This window comes from Rhinopithecus bieti, unplaced genomic scaffold, assembly GCF_001698545.2.
Source record: "Rhinopithecus bieti isolate Rb0 unplaced genomic scaffold, ASM169854v2 scaffold_2574, whole genome shotgun sequence".
Classification (NCBI taxonomy): Eukaryota; Metazoa; Chordata; class Mammalia; order Primates; family Cercopithecidae; genus Rhinopithecus; species Rhinopithecus bieti.
The window spans coordinates 5,898,939-5,920,766 of record NW_016804493.1 but is presented as its reverse complement, the minus strand read 5'-3'; the positions used below and the strand labels follow the sequence as shown (position 1 = coordinate 5,920,766).

Below are 21,828 nucleotides of genomic sequence, written 5' to 3'. Positions count from 1 at the left end.
AGACCCCATCTCTACGAAAATTAGCCGGATGTGGTGGTGCAGGCCTAAAGTCCCATCTACTTGGAGGGGTGAGGCAGGAGGGTCACTTGAGACTGGGTTGAGGTTGCAGTGAACTGAGATCATGTCACTGTGTTCCAGCCTGGGTGACAAAAGTGAGAGCTGGTCTCAAAAAAAAAAAAAAAAAAGAACAAAGATGTTCAGGCTGGGTTAAGGGCTCATGCCTACAATCCCAACTACTTGGGAGGTTGAGGTTAGGAGGATCGCTTGAGCCCAGTAGTTTGAGACCGGACTGGGCAACATAGTGAGGCTCCATCTCTACAAAAATAAATCTTTTTAAAACACATGTTCAGCCCAGGCACAGTAGCTCACACCTGTAATCCCAGCACTTTTGGAGACTGAGGTGGGCAGATCACGAGGTCAGGAGTTTGAGACCAGTCTGACCAACATGGTGAAACCCCGTCTCTACTAAAAATACAAAAATTGCCCGGGCGTGGTGGCGTGCACCTGCAATCCCAGCTACTCAGGAGGCTAATGCAGGAGAATCGCTTGAACCTGGGAGGTGGAGGTTGCAGTAAGCCAATATCACACCACGGCATTCCAGCCTGGGCGAGAGAGTGAGACTCCGTCTCAAAAAAAAACAAAAAAACAAAAAAAAGATGTTCAGCCAGGCGTGATGGCACACACCTATAATCCTAGCACTTTGGGAGGCCAAGAGAGGCAGGCAGATCATTTGAGGTCAGTTCGAGACCAGCCTGGCCAACATTGCAAAACCCCGTCTCTACTGAAAATATAAAAATTAGCTGGGCATGGTGGCATGCGCCTGTAATCCCAGCTACTTGGGAGGCTGAGGCAAGAGAATTGCTTGAAGCTGGGAGCAGAGGTTGCAGTGGGCCAAGATCACACCACTGCACTCCAGGCCAGAGTGACACTCTGTCTCAAAAAAAAAAAGTTCATTGTAGTAATGTGGGTAACAGCCATGTACTGGAAATCCCCCATGCCTGTCACTAGAGGAACCAGGAGATAAATGCTGGGACAGCTACATGCTGAAAGGATGATGGATGGTGTTTTCAGGGCAAGGAAGATGTGTGTGTACCGGACCTTCAACATGTCTAACACATGCTGATCAGTGAAAGCAGGTTGCATAATAGTGTGAATAGAATGTTCCCATTTTTGTAAAAAAAAAATGGGTTTATGCAAATAAAAGGCAATATGGTAGAATATTCACCAAGCTGCCAGGAATCAGGATCCCAGTGGAGTAGGGATAGAGAGCACTCTCACTTTATATACACACACGCCTTTTTAAAATGAGTATATATTTGTCTAATAAGCAGAAAATACAAATAAAACAAATCATGATTAGTAGAGCATTTCTCATAATTACTTTAAAATGTCTTAGCATAATGAATGATGCATACAGCTATAATTTATCCATTCTTATTTATTTATTGAGTCAGGGTCTCATTCTGTTACCCAGGCTGGAATGCAGTGGCGCCATTTCAGCTCACAGCAGCCTCTACCCAGGCTTCAGCGATCCTCCTACCTCAGCCTCCCGAGTAGCTGGGACTACAGGCGTTTGCCACCACGCCTGGCTACATTTTTTCTATCTTTGGTAGAGACGGGGTTTCATCATGTTGGCCAGGCTGGTCCCGAACTCCTGAGCTCAACCAATCCACCCGCCTCAGCCTCCCAAAGTGCTGGGATTACAGGCATGAGCCACCACGCCCGGCCTATTCATCCTTATTCATATTATGTAGGAATCAGAGCTCTCCAAAATGTCCACTATTATAAATGAACAGCATAATCAGAGTATTCCCTTGGTCATAACTTCCATTCCGTAAACTCTTGCTCAGCTCCCGGCCCAGTGTGACACCCGGGGGTAAGAACCAACTACGTGTGTGCTCACAAACTCACCTGGGGTCTCCCAGCTGCCGCAACTGAGTACCAGGGGCCTAAGCAGAGGGAGCCACTGAGAGAGGGAAGAGAAACCAAGCCCAGGCCCAGCCCCTTCATCGGCCCTTGCCAGGTCACTCTCTCTCAAGACGTCAGGATTCACTGACTTCCATGTTTCTCTCCAAATCTGAAGTTTACAAAGTAGCTGAGCTGCTCATCAGGGATATGCAAGGCTACTTTCTGCAGCAGAGAACAGAAGTGAAAGGGAGAAGGGATGAGCAAGAAAGTCTCTGGATTTCAGGAGAAGGAAGACGGGCCAAGGGCAAGAGAAACACACGTGAAGGGTTCAATGAAGAGACAGGGAGGGGCAGCTCTGGCCTCCTCTGCTGCCGCTTCCCTCGTTCAATCCATGGCGGTGAGGCTCACACCATTTTCCACTCAGCCTCCTCCGCACAACCTGCATGTCTACCATTTCTTCAGGGGCTGGAGCTGGTTCCACGATGCCTAGCCAAAATCTGAAGGGGGTCTTGGGGCCAGTGACTGCCAATGTGACCAGATTATTATAAAGATGAGGGAAATGTGGCTTTTAAAAAAGTGGGGAAAGGACCCAATTTTCCAAAATGCAAATTTTCCTTCTACTGCCCCATCATTTGCACACATTTTTGTCAAGTCCAAACATAATTTGAAGTGAGGTAGGTAGTTTCTCTCTACTCGTGCCGTTGTCCTTGGGGTGATGTCGGGGGCTGTGCCCTGAACGCACTTGTCTCCCGTGCAGGGACAGTGCCAGGGCTGGCACCGGTGGCTGGTGGAGCTTCTCAGTTGGCTATTTTCTCAATCTCATCCAAATCATCCGTGTCCAATCTTTCTATCTTCTTATCTGGGGGAAAAATACACAGGTCTCTACCGTGCCCAGGAATGTGCCCCACCCCGGGCCACAGCAATCATTCATTTATCCCCAAAGGCTCCGGGTGCCTGAGCAGGGGGCAGCAGGGCCCCTAGTCACTGACAGCAACAGTCAGAGCCCCACGCCCCGAAGCCCGGTCATGGGGGAGCTGTCCTTGGAGTCCCTGGGTCCTGAAGTCTCCAGGTGTGCCCCTGAGAACTGCCATATGGTCAGAAAGGAGGGGAGTGTGCCAGGGACAGAGCCTCTCTCAGGGCTACAGAAGATCCGACCCCTTTCCCCACCCCGCCCCCCTTAGTAAAGGGCGCCAGGCACAGGACCCTCCCTGGGACTCACTAAAATGCTCCTGGATTCTGTTCAGGATGTTCATGCTGTGCTTGCTGTCCACCATGTTCACTGCCAGGCCCCTCTTGCCAAAGCGGCCTGTGCGCCCGATTCGGTGCAAGTAGGTCTCATTGTCAGGGTTCCCGTCCTTGTCCACGGGAAGATCAAAGTTGATGACGACAGACACTTGTTCAACATCGATGCCTGCGGGAAGGAGAGTTGGAGGCTGAGAGGACTAAGGACAGGAGACAGAAATCACTGTTGTCCACAGGTAGGTCAATGCATACCAACTTTGGATAGAGGGAAGGAATTTGGGACAGGCCAACTCTGGGAATTGGGTACAAGAGAGGGCACATATAGGCAGGCAGCAGAACCCGGAGGAAAAGAAGAGAACTTTGGCAGGTGCCAACAAAATCATGAAGTCAATCAGGGAGATTGTGTCTCTGGGAGACACAATGTTCTGGAGATGGGCGCCCCTGGAAGAGCAGGCTCCGTTCTCTACCACTCAGATGCCTGTACATTTCCTTCCACCAAGTCAGGACTCCTGGCTTCTGTGAGAGTTCTTTTTCTTTCTTTTTTAATTTTTGAGATGGAGTTTCGCTCTTGTTGCCCAGGCTGGAGTGCAATGGCGTGATCTTGCTCACCGCAACCTCCATCTCCCAGGTTCAAGCAATTCTCCTGTCTCAGCCTCCCAAGTAGCTGGGATTACAGGCGCATGCCACCATGTCTGGCTAATTTTTGTATTTTTAGTAGAGATGGAGTTTCACCATATTGGTCAGGCTGGTCTCGAATTCCTGACCTCAGGTGATTTGCCCACCACGGCCTCCCAAAGTGCTGGGATTATAGGCGTGAGCCACTGCGCCTGGCCTCTTCTTTTTTTTTTTTGGAGACAGATTCTCACTCTGTCACCCAGGATGGAGTGCAATGGCGCAATCTCGGCTCACTGCAACCTCCATCTCCAGGGTTCAAGTAATTCTCCTGCCTTGGGATTGCAGGTGTGAGCCACCATGCCCGGCATGTGTGAGTTCTTATCATCTGAGGGAAATCCAAACAGTCTCTCCTAGAAAAGAATATTGTCACCAGCCACACCGATCTCCCTGAGACCATCCAACTTTCCTGTATACAAGGATTTCTGGCTCTAACTGGGCCTGGGACCCCGAGCCTGGCAGACCAGGTAGGACACATCCTCTGCTCACCGCGGGCACACACGTTGGTGGTCACCAGAACCTTCTCTTTGCCCTCTCGGAAGCGCTCAATCACCGCAGCCCTCTGCTCCACCATCATCTCCCCACTCAGCAGAGCCACCTGGTGGCCTTCTTTTGAGAGCTCTGCTGCCAGCCAACTAGCTGTTTTACGAGTCTGGAAGAAAAAAAAACAATTGAGAAATGAAAAGTATTTGAGTATATATTTTTTCTTTTCGAGACAGGGTCTTGCTGTCACTCAGGGTGATCTCAAAAGTCCTAGGCTCAAGCCATTATCCTGCCTTGGCTTCCCAAAGTGTTGGGAGTAAGGTGTGAGGCATCGCACTCAGCTGAAGATATTTTTGATTTGGAAGACTGTTCCTGAAACGTAGCAGCTAAAGGCTAAATTTCTTACAATTATAAACCTGATATAGTGCAACAGGAAGTAACAATGTCACCTGGGTTGTAATCTTATAAAAATATTTGTACCTGGCTTGACATGGTGGCTCACACCTGTAATCCTAGCACTTTGGGAGGCAGAGGCACGTGGATCGCTTGAACTCAGGAGTTTGAGAGCAGCCTGGGCGACATGGCCAAACCCTGTTTCTACAAAAAATTTAGGTAGGCATGGTGGTGTGGGCCTGTAAGTCCCAGCTACTTGCAGGAGCTGAGGCAGGAGAATTGCTTGAACCTGGGAGGCTGAGGCTGGTGAGCCAAGACTGCACCATTGCACTCCAGCCTGGGCGACAGAGCAAGACCCTGTCTCCAAAAAAAAAAAGAAAAAAGAAAATTTATACCACAAAAATATTTAACCTGGGGCAAGATATAGTGGCTCACGCCTATAATCACAGCACTTTGGGAGACCAAGGTGAAGGATCACTTGAGCCTAGGGGTAAAAGACTACCCTGGGGGCCAGGCACAGTGGCTCACACCTGTAATCCCAGCACTTTGGGAGGCCAAGGCGGGTGGATCACGAGATCAGGAGTTCAACAAAAGCCTGACCAACATGGTGAAACCCTGTCTCTACTAAAAATACAAAAGTTAGCCAGGCGTGGTGGCACGCGCATATAATCCCTGCTACTCAGGAGGCTGAGGCAGGAGAATCGCTTGAACCCAGGAAGCAGAGGTTGTGGTGAACCGAGATTGCGCCACTGCACTCCAGCCTTGGCAACAAAAGCGAAACTCCGTCTCAAAAAAAAAAAACAAGACTACCCTGGATGCTTCAAGATGTCATTGTAATGGGAGGCAATAAAATGCAGGTGAGGAAATTCTTCTAGATTTAGGAGTCTTAAGAGACATAATTAAATGCAACAAGCAAACCTTGACTGGCTCTTGGCTTTTGTTTTTCAAAACAAAAAGCAATAAAGATGAGCTGGGCACAGTGCCATATGCCCGGAGTCCCAGTTACTTGGGAGCTTGAGGTGGGAGAATCACTTAAGCCCAGGAGTTTGAGTCCAGCTTGGGCAAGGTAGTGAGACCATCTCAAAAGAAAAAAAAAAAGAATTTTTTTTTTGCGCCAGGCACAGTGGCTCACGCCTGTAATCCCAGTACTTTGGGAGGCCACGTCAGGTGGATCACCTGTGGTCAGCAGTTCAAGACCGGGCAACATGGTGAAAACCTCTCTACCAAAAATATAAAAATTAGCTGGGCATGATGGCAGGTGCCTGTAATCCCAGCCATTTTGGAGGCTGAGGCAGCAGAATCACTTAAACCCGGGAGACAGAAGTTGCAGTGAGCCGAGATGAAGCCATTGTACTCCAGCCTGGGTGACAGAGCTAGACTCTGTCTCAGAAAAAGAAAAAAGAATACTTTTGGCATAAGTGGAGGAAGGAGAATGTAGATTATATTTGAGATATTACTGTTATCACTATATCATTACCTTGTATGGTTTTTTTTTTTTTTTTTTTTGAGATGGAGTCTCGCTCTGTTGCCCAGGCTGGAGTGCAGTGGCTGGATCTCAGCTCACTGCAAGCTCCACCTCCTGGGTTTACGCCATTCTCCTGCCTCAGCCTCCTGAGTAGCTGGGACTACAGGTGCCCGCCACCTCGCCCGGCTAGTTTTTTGTATTTTTTTTTAGTAGAGACGAGGTTTCACCGTGTTAGCCAGGATGGTCTCGGCCTCCCAAAGTGCTGGGATTACAGGCTTGAGCCACCGCGCCCGGCCCTTGTATGTTTCTTTGTTTCGAGACAGAGTGTTGCTTTGTGAGCCATGCTAAGTGCAGTGGCATGATCACAGCTGACTGCAGCCTCTAACTCCTGGGCTCAAAGGATCCTCCCACCTCAGTCTTCCGAGTAGCTGAGACCACAGGTGTGTGCCACCACATCCAGCTAATTTTTTTTTTAAGAGTTTTAGAGATGGGGTCTCCCGATGTTGCCTATGCTGGTCTCAAACTCCTGGGCTGAAGCGATCTTTCTGACTTGGCCTCCAAACGTGTTGGGATTACAGGCATGAGCCACTGAGCCTGGCCTCTTTTTTTTTTTTTTTTTTGAGATGGAGTCTTGCTCTGTCACCCAGGCTGGAGTGCAGTGGCGCAATATCAGCTCACCGCAACCTCCGCCTCCCGGGTTCAAGTGATTCCGCTGCCTCAGCCTCCCGAGTAGCTGGGATTACAGGCATGCGCCACCACGCCTGGTTTATTTTGTATTTTTAGTAGAGACAGGGTTTCTCCATGTTGGTCAGGCTGATCTCCAACTCCTGACCTCATGTGATCCGCCTGCCTCAGCGTGCCAAAGTGCTGGGATTACAGGCATGAGCCACCATACTTAGCTGTCTCTTTTATTCTAAAATCATTTAGACATTTTCTTCAGAAATCTTAAATATTTATTTTTTCTATTATCAATGAGAACTATCATATTTTCTAAGTATTTGCTGTTTGAGACTGGAAAACTATGCGTGTGAATGTTATGACTAACCACCTTGCTGAACTTTTTTTTTTTTTTTTTGAGACAGAGTCTCACTCTGTCGCCAGGAATGTTATGACTAACCATCTTGCTGAACTTTTTTTTTTTTTTGAGACAGAGTCTCACTCTGTCGCCAGGCTGGAGTGCAGTGGTGTGATCTCAGGTCACTGCAAGCTCCGCCTCCCAGGTTCACACCATTCTCCTGCCTCAGCCTCCCGAGTGGCTGGGATTACAGGCGCCTGCCACCATGCCCAGCTAATTTTTTGTACTTTTAGTAGAAATGGGATTTCACCATGTTAGCCAGGATGGTCTCAGTCTCCTGACCTCGTGATCCGCCCGCCTCAGCCTACCAAAGTGCTGGGATTACAGGCTTGAGCCACCATGCCTGGCCAACTTGTTGAATTTTTAATTTTTCTTACAAATATGAGTTGATTCTCTTGGGTTACGTAATAATACATCATCCACAAATAAGACATAAAGTTCAGGGGCTCTATGTTTAGGCTATGTATCCCTTGGGATACTACCATTACCCCCACTAAAGGAGAGCCTGTCTCTTATATCTTCAGAAAGCACTTCCTTTCTTCCCATGGCGCCCAGGGGCATCCAGTCCTCCTAAGCCCTGTGGGGAGCTGGCTGAGAGGGAAGGGCCAGGCCTGCCACTGCTGCTGCTACTCACATGGCAGAAGATCATGGCTTGAGCAATGGTGATGGCCCCATAGAGGTTACACAAGGCCTGGAACTTCTCGTCTCTGCTGCTGCACAGGACATAGTACTGCTTGATGGTGTCCAGGGTCTCTTCCTCCCGCTTCAGTTTGATAATGTTTGGGTCTGGGACCACTTTCTGGGCAAACTTCCACACAGAATCCTCAAAGGTGGCAGAGAAAAGCAGCATCTGGCAGTTCCTGGGCAGCATCCTGCAAGGGAAGGCCCTGGCATGTGGCCCCAAGTGGCCCCGGGAAGCAGCGGAAGCACAGCCTCCCCAGCTGGGAGGGTCTAGATGCCCAGGAAGGCTGAAGGGGGAGGAGGAGCAGCAGGCCTGGGTGGGGGACAGGGTTGGGGGAGAATCCCTAGGTCTCCTTTCTCAGCCCAGGCTGGGAGGGACTGTGGTCAGTGCTGACATGGAAATGGCGTGTCAAACAAATGCTGCTGAGAGTACGAGAGCCAAGACCCTGGCAGAGGCCAGAGGAGGCGTCTGAAGTGAAGGGAGAAGACACTGCAGATGGGGAGGCTGAGGAGTCCTCTGCCCTCGAGATCCCTACCTCTGGATGCGGATGCTCTGATCCTGGTGGCCCTGAGTGGCTATCATGACGTCAGCTTCATCCAGAACAAACACCTTGATTTTCTTGGGATCAATGAACTTGAGCTTGGAGCACCAGTCCAGCACGGTCCCAGGGGTGCCAATGACAATCTGCTCGCTGATCTTCTGGCCTCTTTCCACTGTGGAGACCCAGGTGATTTTCATGGGTATTTCAAAGGCAAAGCCAGCTCTGGAAATCAAAGCCCTGCCCATCCTTCTAGGACTAGGAGAACAAGTTATTTCCAGATTTCAAAACACACATGAGTGTTCCCCTCAGTCTTGGTTTCTTCTGCTGTGAAGTGGGCAGAATGATACCTATCTCAGTGCACTGTGGTCAGGATCAAATCCCACATAGCAATCCTTCAATAAGCATCAGTTCCTTTCTTCTTCCTCCTATAATCCAACATCATCCAACTCTTTTTATGTTTGTTTATTTATTTATTTATTTTGAGACAGGGTCTCACTCTGTTGCCCAGACTAGAGTGCAGTGACACAGTCATGGCTCACTGCAGCATTGACCACACAGGGTCAAGTGATCCTCCTGCCTCAGCCTCCCAAGAGGCTGGGACTACAAGCTGGTACTTCCATGCTGGCTAATTTTTTTTTTTTTTTTTTTGAGATGGAGTCTTGCTCTGTTGTCCAGGCTGAAGTGCAATGGCGTGATCTCGGCTCACTGCAAGCTCTGCCTCCCGGGTTCACGCCAGTCTCCTGCCTCAGCCTCTCGAGTAGCTGGGACTACAGATGCCTGCCACCACAACCGGCTAATTTTTTGTATTTTTTAGTAGAGACGGGGTTTCACCGTGTTAACCAGGATGGTCTCGATCTCCTGACCTTGTGATCCGCCCGCCTCGGCCTCCCAGCATGCTGGGATTACAGGTGTGAGCCACCACGCCCAGCCGCTTGGCTACTTTTTTTTTTTTTCTGGTCTATGTTGCCCAGGCTGGTCTCGAACCATGTGCTGAAGCAATCCTCCCACCCTGGCCTCCCAAAGGGCTGGGATAGCAGGTGTGAGCCACTGCACCTGGTTTTGCTTACTTTTAAAGAAAGGGAGCTGACACCAACCTTCCATCCTCAGTCCTGTTAATCCCTCTTTGGTAAGCAGATCCCAGAACTCTGGATGCTAAATTCAAAACTCTACCTTCTTAGCGAAGAACTCTAGATATTAAGAACTCTGTGAGCCACGCATGGATTTTTTTTTATCAACCAAAAATCTTATTTTAAGACTGAAAAAGACTGTTAACAAATTAGCAGGTATTCAAATAGATTCAAAGAGAGCAACACAGTTAGGCTCCAGGGTCAGACTGAATTAGAAAGTTGAATATGGTCATTGCATCTTCAAAATTCAAACACCCAACCCCCTACTCTGCTCACTGTTCAGGTGTCACCTGCTGTACTCACATTTATTGCCTCGAACAGCATAGGCAAGCTTCAGTTCTGGGTAAAATTTGCCCATCTGCTCAATCACTTTTCCTGTTTGAAGCGCCAGCTCATATGTTGGGGAGAGGCATAGACACTGACAGAAAAATCATAAAGGATGAGTTTAGGAGAACCATTTGGTAACAGACCTGAAGGCACCCAGTATGCTGATGTTATTAGCACTTGAATAGCACAGGGAAGCATGTCGTTCCATCCAGGCCCACCTTTCAGCTATAGATTGAAGCCTGCAGCAGGTAGCCCTGGCTTGGCAGAGGGCTTTGGAAGCCATGGTCTAAGGCTGCTGCTTCCAAGCACATCCTTCCAGGTCAGGGCCTGGTGTAGGAACTTGCTCTGCCTGAGCCACAGCCTAAGGCGTCAGAAGCTTCAGACCTCTCGTTAATCCCCACCAGATGGCACTGCGCTCCCCAGGGCAGGCAACCCAGGATACCCAGCCCCCCAAGCCCTCACCTGGGGATATCTCTCTGCTGGCTCCACTCGACTGAGCATGGCTAGGACGAAGGCAGCTGTTTTACCAGTGCCAGACTGAGACTGTGCAATCAGGTTCTGTGGGCTAGATCAAGGAAGAACAGAAATGAAACATATTGGTGAAACTCAGTAACATGTCAACGTTCTTTCTGAATGAAAGGCATATTTCCCCCTGATGCTTCTCTGTATTACCCAGGTTTTCTCCACTGGGCACAAATTACTTTCATATATTTTTTAATATGCTGTTAAAAAGCTGCTTAAATTGTAAAATAAATGATTATTTTAAACGGGCTTACACCAAGAAATTATCATTCTAGCCTCTAGCACAGCTAGAGGACTCCAGCTTTGTACCCCAAGGGTCACAGGGAAATGAAGTGTGCAGAGTAAGATCTGTACCCAGACAAGTTCCCATCAATATTTTTGGCTGAGGCGTGATGCATTCCAAAATTTGGCTCCTTCTGTGTGTGCCTTTCCCCAGCTTTATGGACAAGATGCTAAGTCAGGTGGATGTTTTACAGGGAACTTTTACATTCCACTTTATGGGATCCAGCATCATGGGAATAGGTGGCATGTTTGTCATTTTTAAAAAAGATAAATATGGCTCACGCCTGTAATCCCAGCACTTTGGGAGGCCGAGGCGGGCAGATCACGAGGTCAGCAGTTCAAGACCAGCCTGGCCAACATGGTGAAATCCCATCTCTACTAAAAATACAAAAATTAGCCAGGCATGGTGGCGGGCACCTGTAATCCCAGCTACTCAGGAAGCTGGGCCAGGAGAATCACTTGAACCTGGGAGGCGGAGGTTGCAGTGAGCCGAGACTGTACCACTGCACTCTAGCCTGGGCAACAGAGCGAGACTTCATCTCAAAAACAAACAAACAAACAAACAAAAAATACAAAAAGTAGCTGGGTGTGGTGGCAGGCACCTGTAATCCCAGCTACTCAGAAGGCTGAGGCAGGAGAATCACTTGAACACGGAAGGCAGAGGCTGCAGTGAGCCGAAATCGCACCACTGCACTCCAGCCTGTGCGACAGAGGAGACTCCATTTCAAAAAAGAAAAAAAGATAAATATGCCAGGCGCAGTAACACATGCCTGTAATCCCAACACTTTGGGAGGCTGAGGCTGGAGACTCACTTGAGGCCAGGAGTTTGAGACCAGCCCTGGCAACATGGTGATATCCTGTCTCTACAAAATTTTATTTTTGTTTTTTTTGAGACAGAGTCTTACTCTGTCGCCCAGGCTGGAGTGCAGTGGTGTAATCTTGGCTCATTGCAACCTCTGCTTCCTGGGTTCAAGCGATCCTCCCACCTCAGCCTCCCTAGCAGCTGGGATTACAGGTGTGCGCTGCCACACCCGGCTAATTTTTTTAAATTTTTTGTAGACACGGGGTTTCACCATGTTGGCCAGGCTGGTCTCAAACTCCTGACCTCAGCTGATCCACGTGCCTCAGCTTCTCAAACTACAAAAAAATTTGTTTAAAGTCAGGAGGTCGAGGCTGCAGTGGGCTATAATTGTACCACTGCACTCTAGCCAGGGAAACGGTGAGACCTTGTCTCAAAAGGAGCTCACTCTGGTCAGGGTGGGAGAAGGATGTAGAAGGAGGGGAATTCAGGGGCTTCAACTATCAGCTGGACCTGCTTCCTTTCTTGACAGGATAGGGCTACAGAGCTATTCTTGGTATTGTACTTTACACCTCTGTGTAGGTCTCAAAAATTTCCAAATAATATTTTGTTTGTTTTTTAATTCATTGCAACACCATTCACATCAAAATAATATTTTTCAAACCCAATTTTTTTTTTCTTGAGACGGAGTCTCACTCTGTTTCCCAGGCTAGAGTGTAGTGGCGCAATCTCGGCTCACTGCAACCTCTGCCCCTGGGGTTCAAGCGATTCTCCTGCCTCAGCCTCCCATGTAGCTGAGACCACAGGCACGTGCCACCATGACAGGCTAATTTTTGTATTTTTAATTAGTTTTTTTTTTTTTAATGGAGACAGGGTCTTGCTCTGTTGCCCAGGCTAGAGTGCAGTGGCACCATCTCAGCTCACTCCAACCTCTGCCTCCCAGGTTCAAGCAATTCTCCTGCCTCAGCCTCCCGAGTAGCTGGGACTACAGGCACATGCCACCAGGCCCAGATAATTCATTTTTTAAATTTTTTTATTTTAGTAAGACGGGGTTTCACCATGTTGCCCAGGCTGCTCTCGAATTCCTGAGCTCAGACAATCCACCCACCTTGGCCTCCCAAAGTGCTAGGATAACAGGTGTAGGCCACTGTGCCCAGCTAATTTTTGTACTTTTAGTAGAGACAGGGTTTTGCCATGTTGGCCTGGCTGGACTCAAACTCCTGACCTCAGGTGATCCACCCGCCTTGGCCTCCCAAAGTGCTAGGATTACAGGAGTGAGCCACCATGCCCAGCCTTAAGCCCAATATTTAAGATAGCATAGAATAAAGCACTATTTTTCTCTATAAGTTTCTATTGTTAAGTGGAAAAGGCAGAAACTGTATCTAACTCCATCCAATTCTCTCTGCACTTGCCTAAGCTGTTTTCCTGAGGAAACACGTGGCCCCAAACAGCCCCTTCTGTTCTCAGGCACAAAAAGGCAGTTTGTGGAAGACTGATTTAATCACACTGGGAGAGATGCACTTGGTCTGCATACTCACGGTTCAGCAAGCATCATAGGTAATGCGTTCTCTTGTATCTTGGAGGGTCGATTGAAGCCCATGGCATAGACTCCCTGGAGAAGCTGTGGTTTCCTAGGAAGCCAGGAAGACAGAGGATGGATACCTAGAAGTTGGAATTGTTTAGAGGTCTAGAATCTTATCTTTTTCTATAGTTAGGAATGATGCTTCCTACCTCTGTCAGACGCATTTTCCTATGCCTTAAAAAAACACTGTCAATAACCAAAGCAAACCAAACCAAGCTACTGCCTCTCCCTAAGGAATCTTAATCTGCAACTATTTCTATAATTCATAAAATACAGACTGCTTTATTGTCTTAGAGAAATTAATGCTTTCAGCAGACCCACAAATCTGGCTGGCCTTGGAGGACAAGTGTTCCCTGGACACAGCAAGGGTGGTGGTTATTAATTCATAGCATTAAATAAATTACAAAATATATATCTAAAAATAGGCCAGGTGCAGTGACTCATGCCTGTAATCTCAGCACTTTGGGAGGTCAAGGCAGGCCAACTGTTTTGAGGCCAGGAATCTGAGACCAGCCTGGGCAAAACGGTGATACCTCGTCTCCACAAAAAAAAAAAAATACAAAAATTAGCTGGGTACACCTGTAGTCCCAGCTACTCAAAAGGCTGAGGTGGGAGGCTCACTTGAGCTTCGCAGGTCAAGGCTGCAGTGATCTGTGATTGAGCCACTGCACTCCAGCCAGGGTGACAGAGTGGGACTCTAAATAAGTAAATAATGGCCGGGCGCGGTGGCTCAAGCCTGTAATCCCAGCACTTTGGGAGGCCGAGATGGGCGGATCACGAGGTCAGGAGATCGAGACCATCCTGGCTAATACGGTGAAACCCCGTCTCTACTAAAATACAAAAAATTAGCCAGGCGAGGTGGCGGGCGCCTGTGGTCCCAGCTACTCGGAAGGCTGAGGCAGGAGAATGGCGTGAACCTGGGAGGCGGAGCTTGCAGTGAGCTGAGATCCGGCCACTGCAAACCAGCCTGGGCGACAGAGCAAGACTCTGTCTCAAAAAAAAAAAAAAAAAAGTAAATAATAAATGAAAATAAATACTATTTACTATACTGCTAAGATTTAGAAGTCCTTTTTTTCCATGTTCCTTCCAAAGCCAGCTGTGCAAATACTCAAGACTGTCAACAGGTAAGGAAATTGATGGGCTGGGCATGGTAGCTCACGCCTGTAATCCCAGCAGTTTGGGAGGCCTAGGTGGGATGATTGCTTGAGGAGTCCAGGCGTTCAAGACTGGCCTTGGCAACACAGTGAGACCCTGTCTCTAAAAAAAAACAAAACAAAAAACAAAAATGAGCTAGACATGGTGGCATGCACCTGTAGTCCTAGCTACTTGGGAGATTGAGGCAGGAGGATTGCCTGAGGCTAAGAGGTCGACACTATAGTGAGCTATGATTGCCCCACTGCACTCTGGGCGGGCCAACAGGGCCAGGTCATCTCTTTAAAAAAAAAAAAAAAAAGAATTTTTTTTTTTTTGAGATGGAATCTTGCTCTGTCACTCAGGCTAGAGTGCAATGGCGTGATTTTGGATCACTGCAGCCTCTGCCTCCTGGGTTCAAGCGAGTCTCCTACCTCAGCCTCCTGAGTAGCTAGGATTACAAGCACATACTGCCACACCTGGCTAATTTTTGTATTTTTGGTAGAGGCGGGATTTCGCCATGTTGGCCAGGCTGGTCTCGAACTCCTAATCCCAGGTGATCCACCTGCCTCGGCCTCCCAAAGTGCTAGGATTACAGGCGTGAGCCACTGCGCCCAGCGAGAAAAAAAGAAAACTGATGAAGCCAGTTTCTAGTAGCTGATATACAGTAAATAGTTAAAGGTTGTTCGATTAACCTACTAAACTTTACAAATGCTCAGATTCACTTAGGTCTAATCAAAGTAAACAGACACACACTAACTTCTTTTTGAGAGACATTCTCACTCTGTTGCCCAGGCTGGAGTGCAGTTGTGTGAAGTGGGGTCACTGCAACCGACAGCTCCCGGGCCTCAAGAGATCCTCCCACCTCGGCCCCTTGAGTAGCTGGGGCTGCAGGCATGTGCCACCACAGCCAGCTAATTATTTTTTAAATTTTTTGTAGAGACGGGGTTTCACCATGTTGCCCAGGCAAGTCTTGAACTTCTGAGCTCAAGAGATCCACTTGCCTTGGCCTCCCGAAGTGCTGGGATTACAGGCGTGAGCCACCGCACCTGGACACCAACTTCTTATGTAAGCAGCTATACAAGAATTATCATTTCAGTTGCTCTTACACTGCATTTACAATAAGCTCTCTGCTACCTCTAAACTGACAAGATGTTTAAGAAAAATCATACCAGTTTCTAAAGAAAAGGCCACCCAACTGTTCTCTAAGCCTTCCTTGGAGTTTAGCAGGCTCTCTAAAAGGCAAATTCTCTGGCGTATATTGGTTCTCAGACACAAAGAACTTTAAAAACTTAATCTTTAGTATCTTCCATTTGGGAGAAAACGCTGTGACACTCGGCAGCTTCTAACTTGGTTGCCAAGGAAATAAAGTCACTACTTAATTGAGACTCAAAAGGTGACATTGGTTTCATTCTGTTTCCTTTTCCTACCAACAACTAAATCAGAGAGAACCTGCCTTTTACAGAGGACAATTCATCAGTGGTTAAACTGAGAGCTCATGTCTTCTAAATGGAAGAAATTAAAAAGCCAGTTGATACTTGGAGGAGCAAACTGTCACTCTAAGGAAATAACACCACATGTCTAGGTGTCTTGATACAGCTTAAAAATAGAAGTGGAGATAACAGATTTGGCGAATAAACTCCTGATAGAGAAAACACATACAAAAGCATAATTTCCTGAAAACTTTTTTTTTTTTTGAGAAGGGGTTTCGCTTTTATCTCCCAGGCTAGAGTGCAATGGCATGATCTCGGCTCACTGCAACCTCCCTCTCCAGGGTTCAAGCAATTCTCCTGCCTCAGCCTCCTGAGTCGCTGGGACTACAGGCCATGTGCCATTATGGCCGGCTAATTTTTTTGTATTTTTGGTAGAGATGGGGTTTCATCATTTTGACCAGTCTGGTCTCAAACTCCTGACCTCAGGCAATCCACCTGCCTCGGCCTCCCAAAGTGCTGGGATTACAGGCATGAGCCACCGTGCCCAAACAAAAGTGTAACTGTTTAAAATTACATTTTTCGTCCAGCCTGGGCAACATAGTGAAACCTCATCACCATTAAAAAAAAAAAAAAAAAAAAAGTTATTGGGCCAGGTGCAGTGGCTCACACCTGTATGTAATCCTAGCAATTTTGGAGGGTGAGGCAGGAGGAATCTTTGAGAACAGGACTTCAGGAGCAACCTGGCCAACACAGCAACACCATGCCTCTATTTTTAAAAATAAAAAAATAAGGCTGGGCGCAGTGGCTCATGCCTGTAATCCAGCAGCCTGGGAGGCTGAGGTGGGCAGATCGCTTGAGGCCAGGAGTTTGAGACCAGCCTGGCCAACATGATGAAACCCTGTCTCTACTAAAAATACCCAAATTAGCCAGGTGTGGTGGCTCAGGCCTGTAATCCTAGCTATGTGAGAGGCTGAGGCACGAGAATCGCTTGAACCCAGGAAGTAGAGGTTGCAGTGAGTCAAGATTGTGCCACTGCGCTCCAGCCTGGGCAACAGAGTGAGACTCAGTCTCAAAAGTAAATAAATAAATGAATAGAAATAAAAATAAAAGGCCGGGCGCGGTGGCTCAAGCCTGTAATCCCAGCACTTTGGGAGGCCGAAACGGGCGGATCACGAGGTCAGGAGATCGAGACCATCCTGGCTAACACGGTGAAACCCCGTCTCTACTAAAAAAAAATACAAAAAACTAGCCAGGCGAAGTGGCGGGCGCCTGTAGTCCCAGCTACTCGGGAGGCTGAGACAGGAGAATGGCGTAAACCCGGGAGGCGGAGCTTGCAGTGAGCTGAGATCCGGCCACTGCACTCCAGCCCAGGCAACAGAGTGAGACTGTCTCAAAAAAATAAATAAATAAAAAGAAATAAAAATAAAAAATTGTTCTTCAAGATTACTTAACAATTTGTTAGCTTTGTTTTACGTGTCTCTTACTCAGTGGTAATAGCTGAAAGGAATGTGGCTTCAATTTGTCCACAGTGGCCATACTATAGATTTTGCTGAATTAAGCAAATAATCCATTGATTCCACCACATTCTTATTCATCAGCTACTTTCTATGATTGTGATCCTGGCAGGCAGCAAGAATAAGTAGGTCTTGTGTTCCTTGTAACACCCAGCACAGTGGCATCTATATAACACAATGATCCACACTTAATCCTCTATTAATTTACTGAACTAAACCTAAAACATAAGCCCAGGCACCGTGGCTCACGCCTGTAATCCCAGCACTTTGCGAGGCCGAGGCAGGCGGATCACGAGATCAGGAGTTCGAGACCAGCCTGGCCAACATAGTGAAACCCTATCTCTTCTAAAAATACAAAAATTAGCCGGGCATGGTGGTGTGCACCTGTAGTCCCAGCTAACTCAGGAGGCTGAGGCAGGAGAATCACTTGAACCTGGGAGGTGGAGGTTGTGGTGAGCTGAAATCACGCCACTGCACTCCAGCCTGGGCAACCGAATAAGACTCCATCTCAGCCGGGCGCGGTGGCTCAAGCCTGTAATCCCAGCACTTTGGGAGCCGAGGACGGGCGATTCACAAGTCAGGAGATCGGAGACCATCCTGCTAATACGCGTGAAATCCCGTCTCTACTAAGAATACGGAGCAAAAAATTGACAGCCAGGCGACGAGGCGGGCGCCTGTATCCCCAGCACTTGCGAGGCGAGGCAGGAGACGGCGAAACCTGGAGGAAGCTCAGTGAGCTGAGATCGGCACCGCACTCCAGCTGGGCACATAGCGCAGGACCTGTCTTAAAAAAAAAAAAAAAAAAAAAAAAAGGATCCATCTCAAAAACAAAAGAAAGAAAAAAAGAAACCAAAACAGATTTTGACAGATTTTTTTAAAAGCAGATAAACTGTGACTGTAAACCCTATAGTCTAAATATACATATATGTATATTTTTTTGAGACAGAGTCTCACTCTGTTGTTCAGGATGGAGTGCAGTGGCACAAACTTGGCTCACTGCAACGTCCGCCTCACAGGTTCAAGTGATTCTCCTGCCCCAGCCTCCTGAGTAGCTGGGACTACAGGCCTGCGCCATCACGCTCGGCTAAGTTTTGTATTTTTAGTGGAGACAGGGTTTCACCATGTTGGTCAGGCTGGTCTCAAACTCCTGACCTTGTGATCTGCCCACCTCGGCCTCCCAAAGTGCTGGGATTACAGGCGGGAGCCACTATGCCTGGCCTTTTCTTTAAAAAAAAAAACAAAAAACAAATAGCACATGTTCTCACTTAAGGGCTTACCTAATCAGAAATGTTCCTGACATCCAGAAATCACCTGTCAGTCAATATTTTATTGAAAGTTCTAAGAGTATAAGAGAAATAAGACTTTTAGCTATGATTAATAAATTTGAAGCATTAAAAAATTCCTACCGAGAGAATAGGGTAGCCAAGACACAAGGGGGGGAAATTAATAACTGCAAATTTTTTCATACTTTTTGACTTTTGAATCATGTGATTTTTTCATGTGACATCTTTGCAAAGAAAACAATAGCCAGGCACGATGGCTCATGCCTGTAATCCCAGCACTTTGAGAGGCCGAGGCGGGCGGATCACCTGAGGTCAGAAGTTCAGGACCAGCCTGGTCAAAATGGTGACACCCCGTCTCTACTAAAAATACAAAAAATTAGCCGGGTGTGGTGCCGCACACCTGTAATCCCAGCTACTCGGGAGGCTGAGGCAGGACAATCACTTGAACCCGGGAGGCGGAGGTTGCAGTGAACCAAGGTCGCACCATTGCACTCCAGCCTGGGCAACAGGAGTGAAACTCTGTCTCAAAAAAAAAAAGAAAAAAATATGCTACTTTTTAAAAGTAAAAATTCTCACAAGAATCTCTGAGATGCTAAGTTTTATGTGGGGAGAGACTGGCAAGGAAGAGCTGTTGAAAGGAGCGAATACTCACAGCCGAAGCTCTTCAAACGACTTCACCGAGTACAGAGGGGAGTTTGGATCCCGCTGCAGGACTTCTACTTGGTTTGTGTTATCGACAAGGTTGCTTCTGATCAGCTTGTTGAGTAAGGACTGGGCAGCTCTGTCCTCTGTCAAGAAGAAACCAGTAGATCTTCATACTCATCTGGCAAACCCCACGCTTATGAAGCCACTCTTTCTCCCTCTCCACACTAGCAGCTGGGCAGTCACGCATGGCTGGAGAAAAACCATCACACTGATAGGTCTCTATTTATTTATTTTAGAGATGGGGTCTTGCTGTCACCCAGGTTGGAGTGCAGTGGCACAATCACAGCTCACTGTAGCCTAGAATTCCTGGGCTCAGGTGATCCTCCCACCTCAGCCTCCCAAGTAGCTGGGAGTCCAGGTGTGTGCTACCACACGCAGCTCATTTTGAAATCTTTTGTAGAGATGGGGGTCTCCCTATGTTGCCCAGGCTGGGCTTGAACTCCTGGCCCAAAGCAATCCTCCCACCTCGGCCTCCCAAAGTGCTGGAATTACAGGCATGAGCCACTGCTTCAGGACTTGTTTGGTTCTCCTCCTCTCACTGACTATTCCTTCTCTGATTCCTCTCATCTCCTGGATCTTGTAGCTTGGAGTGCCTCTGGCTCCAGGAAGGCAAGCCCTGGGTCATACTGTCTCTTGCCAAGGGCATCCAAGAGTAGTTACCTTTCTCCTCTTCATCTGTTTTCTCAGCAGTGGTACTGGTTTTGATAATACCTACACAAGAAAACAGTTGTCATAATTAGAAAGGCAAACATGAGAACTACCAAAAATGTGGGACAATATAAATAAATACACTGAAATTTATTTTATTTATTTATTTTTTAGACGGAGTTTTCCTCTTGTAGCCCAAAGTTGGAGTGCAATGGCGCAACCTCGGCTCACTGCAGCCTCCGCCTCCTGGGTTCAAGCGGTTCTCCTGCCTCAGCCTCCTGAGTAGCTGGGATTAGGCGTGTGCCACCACACCTGGCTAATTTAGGTATTTTTAGTAGAGACGGGGTTTTGCCATGTTGGCCAGGATGGTCTTAAACTCCAGACCTCAATCAAGTGATCTGCCCACCTCGGCCTCCCAAAGTGCTGGGATTACAAGCATGAGTCACAGTGCCCAGTCTGAAACTTATTTTAAGTAATCAAAATATAAATAGTTGGCATTTCTTTATGTTTAGTGAATTTTTATTTGTAGATTTTTTTTTTTTTTTTTTTTTTGAGACAGGGTCTCCCTCTGTTGCCCAGGCTAAAGTGCAGTGGTGCAATCACAGCTCACTACAACCTCAATCTCCTGAGCCGAAGTGATCCTCCCACCCCAGGCTCCTACTTAGCTGGGACTACAGGTGCATACTACCACATCCTCCTGCCTTAGCCTCCTGAGTAGCTAGCACTACAGGCATGCGCCACTATTCTCAGCTAATTTAAAACAAAAACATTTTTGTAGAGATGGAGTCTTGCCGTGTTGCCCAGCTTGTTCTCAAATTCCTGGCCTCAAGTAATCCTCCTGCCTTGGTCTCCCAAAGCACTAGGATTACTGGCATGAACTACTGTACCTGGTGAAAAATTTTAAATTTCTAGAAATTTTGACTAATTTCAGACAGATCAGAATATGTTACCTCTTAATAGTCCTACTTTAAAATACAGCCTTATTAGCAAACATAGTCTACCATTTTTTACCTTTCAGATTGGCAAATTCTGAAAGTTTGACTATTAATTCTGTGATGAGATTGTAGAGAAACACTCTCATTCTTGCTGATGGAAATATTAACTGGTGGCCAGGCACAGTGGCTCATCCTGTAATCCCAGAACTTTGGGAGGCTGAGGCGGGTGGATCACCTGAGGTCAGGAGTTTCAGACCAGTCTGACCAACATGGAGAAACCCTGTCTCTACTAAAAAATACAAAATTAGCTGGGTGTGGTGGCGTATGCCTGTAATCCCAGCTACTCGGGAAGGCTGAAGCAGGAAAATCACTTGAACCCAGGAGGCGGAGGTTGTGGTGAGCCGAGATCATGGCACAGCACTCCAGCCTGGGCAACAAGAGCAAAACTCTTGTCTCAAAAAAAAAAAACCCCAGAAATATTAATTGGTATAATACCTAAGGAAAGGACTGAAAATACTGAGAAAAATTGCAAATGTCAGCCTGGGCAACATAGCAAGACCTAGTCTCTACTAACAATTTAAAAAATTAGCCTGTAATCCCAGCTATTCAGGAGGCTGGGGCAGGAGAACAGCTTGAGCCCAGGAGTTTGAGCCACTGCACTGCAGCCTGCGTGACAGAGCGAGAGACTGTCTTTATTTTTTTGAGAAAGAGTCTCACTCTGTTGCCCAGGATGGAGTATAGTGGCACGATCTCGGCTCACTGCAACCTCTGCCTCCCAGGTTCAAGTGATTCTTCTGCCTCAGCCTCCCAAGTAGCTGGGACTACTGGCGCGCACCACCATGCCTGGGCAATTTTTGTATTTTTAGTAGAGACGGGGTTTCACCATATTGGCCAGGCTGGTCTCAAACTCCTGACCTCATGATCTGCCCGCTTGGCCTCCCAAAGTGCTGGGATTACAGGCATGAGCCACCATGTCCAGCCTATAAGATCCTGTCTTTAAAAAAAAAAAAAAAAGGCCAGGCGCGGTGGCTCAAGCCTGTAATCCCAGCACTTTGGGAGGCCGAGACGGGCGGATCATG

General features: G+C 47.6%; 1 protein-coding gene across 1 annotated transcript in view; it reads right to left on the bottom strand.

The window, feature by feature from the left end:
• Positions 1–1,294: 1,294 nt before the first annotated feature.
• LOC108527439 (ATP-dependent RNA helicase DDX19A) overlaps positions 1,295–21,828 on the bottom strand; it is a 28,252-nt gene continuing 7,718 nt past the window's right edge. Inside the window, exons 3-12 of the mRNA XM_017868730.1 lie at positions 19,827–19,877; positions 19,114–19,249; positions 13,057–13,149; positions 10,378–10,480; positions 9,892–10,006; positions 8,456–8,633; positions 7,873–8,110; positions 4,312–4,474; positions 3,128–3,319; positions 1,295–2,767 (exon numbers count right to left, since the gene is read on the bottom strand). Of these exons, the coding sequence (XP_017724219.1) occupies positions 2,706–2,767; positions 3,128–3,319; positions 4,312–4,474; positions 7,873–8,110; positions 8,456–8,633; positions 9,892–10,006; positions 10,378–10,480; positions 13,057–13,149; positions 19,114–19,249; positions 19,827–19,877 (1,331 nt within the window). The 3' untranslated portion in view covers positions 1,295–2,705. The remainder of the gene's footprint in view (positions 2,768–3,127; positions 3,320–4,311; positions 4,475–7,872; positions 8,111–8,455; positions 8,634–9,891; positions 10,007–10,377; positions 10,481–13,056; positions 13,150–19,113; positions 19,250–19,826; positions 19,878–21,828) is intronic.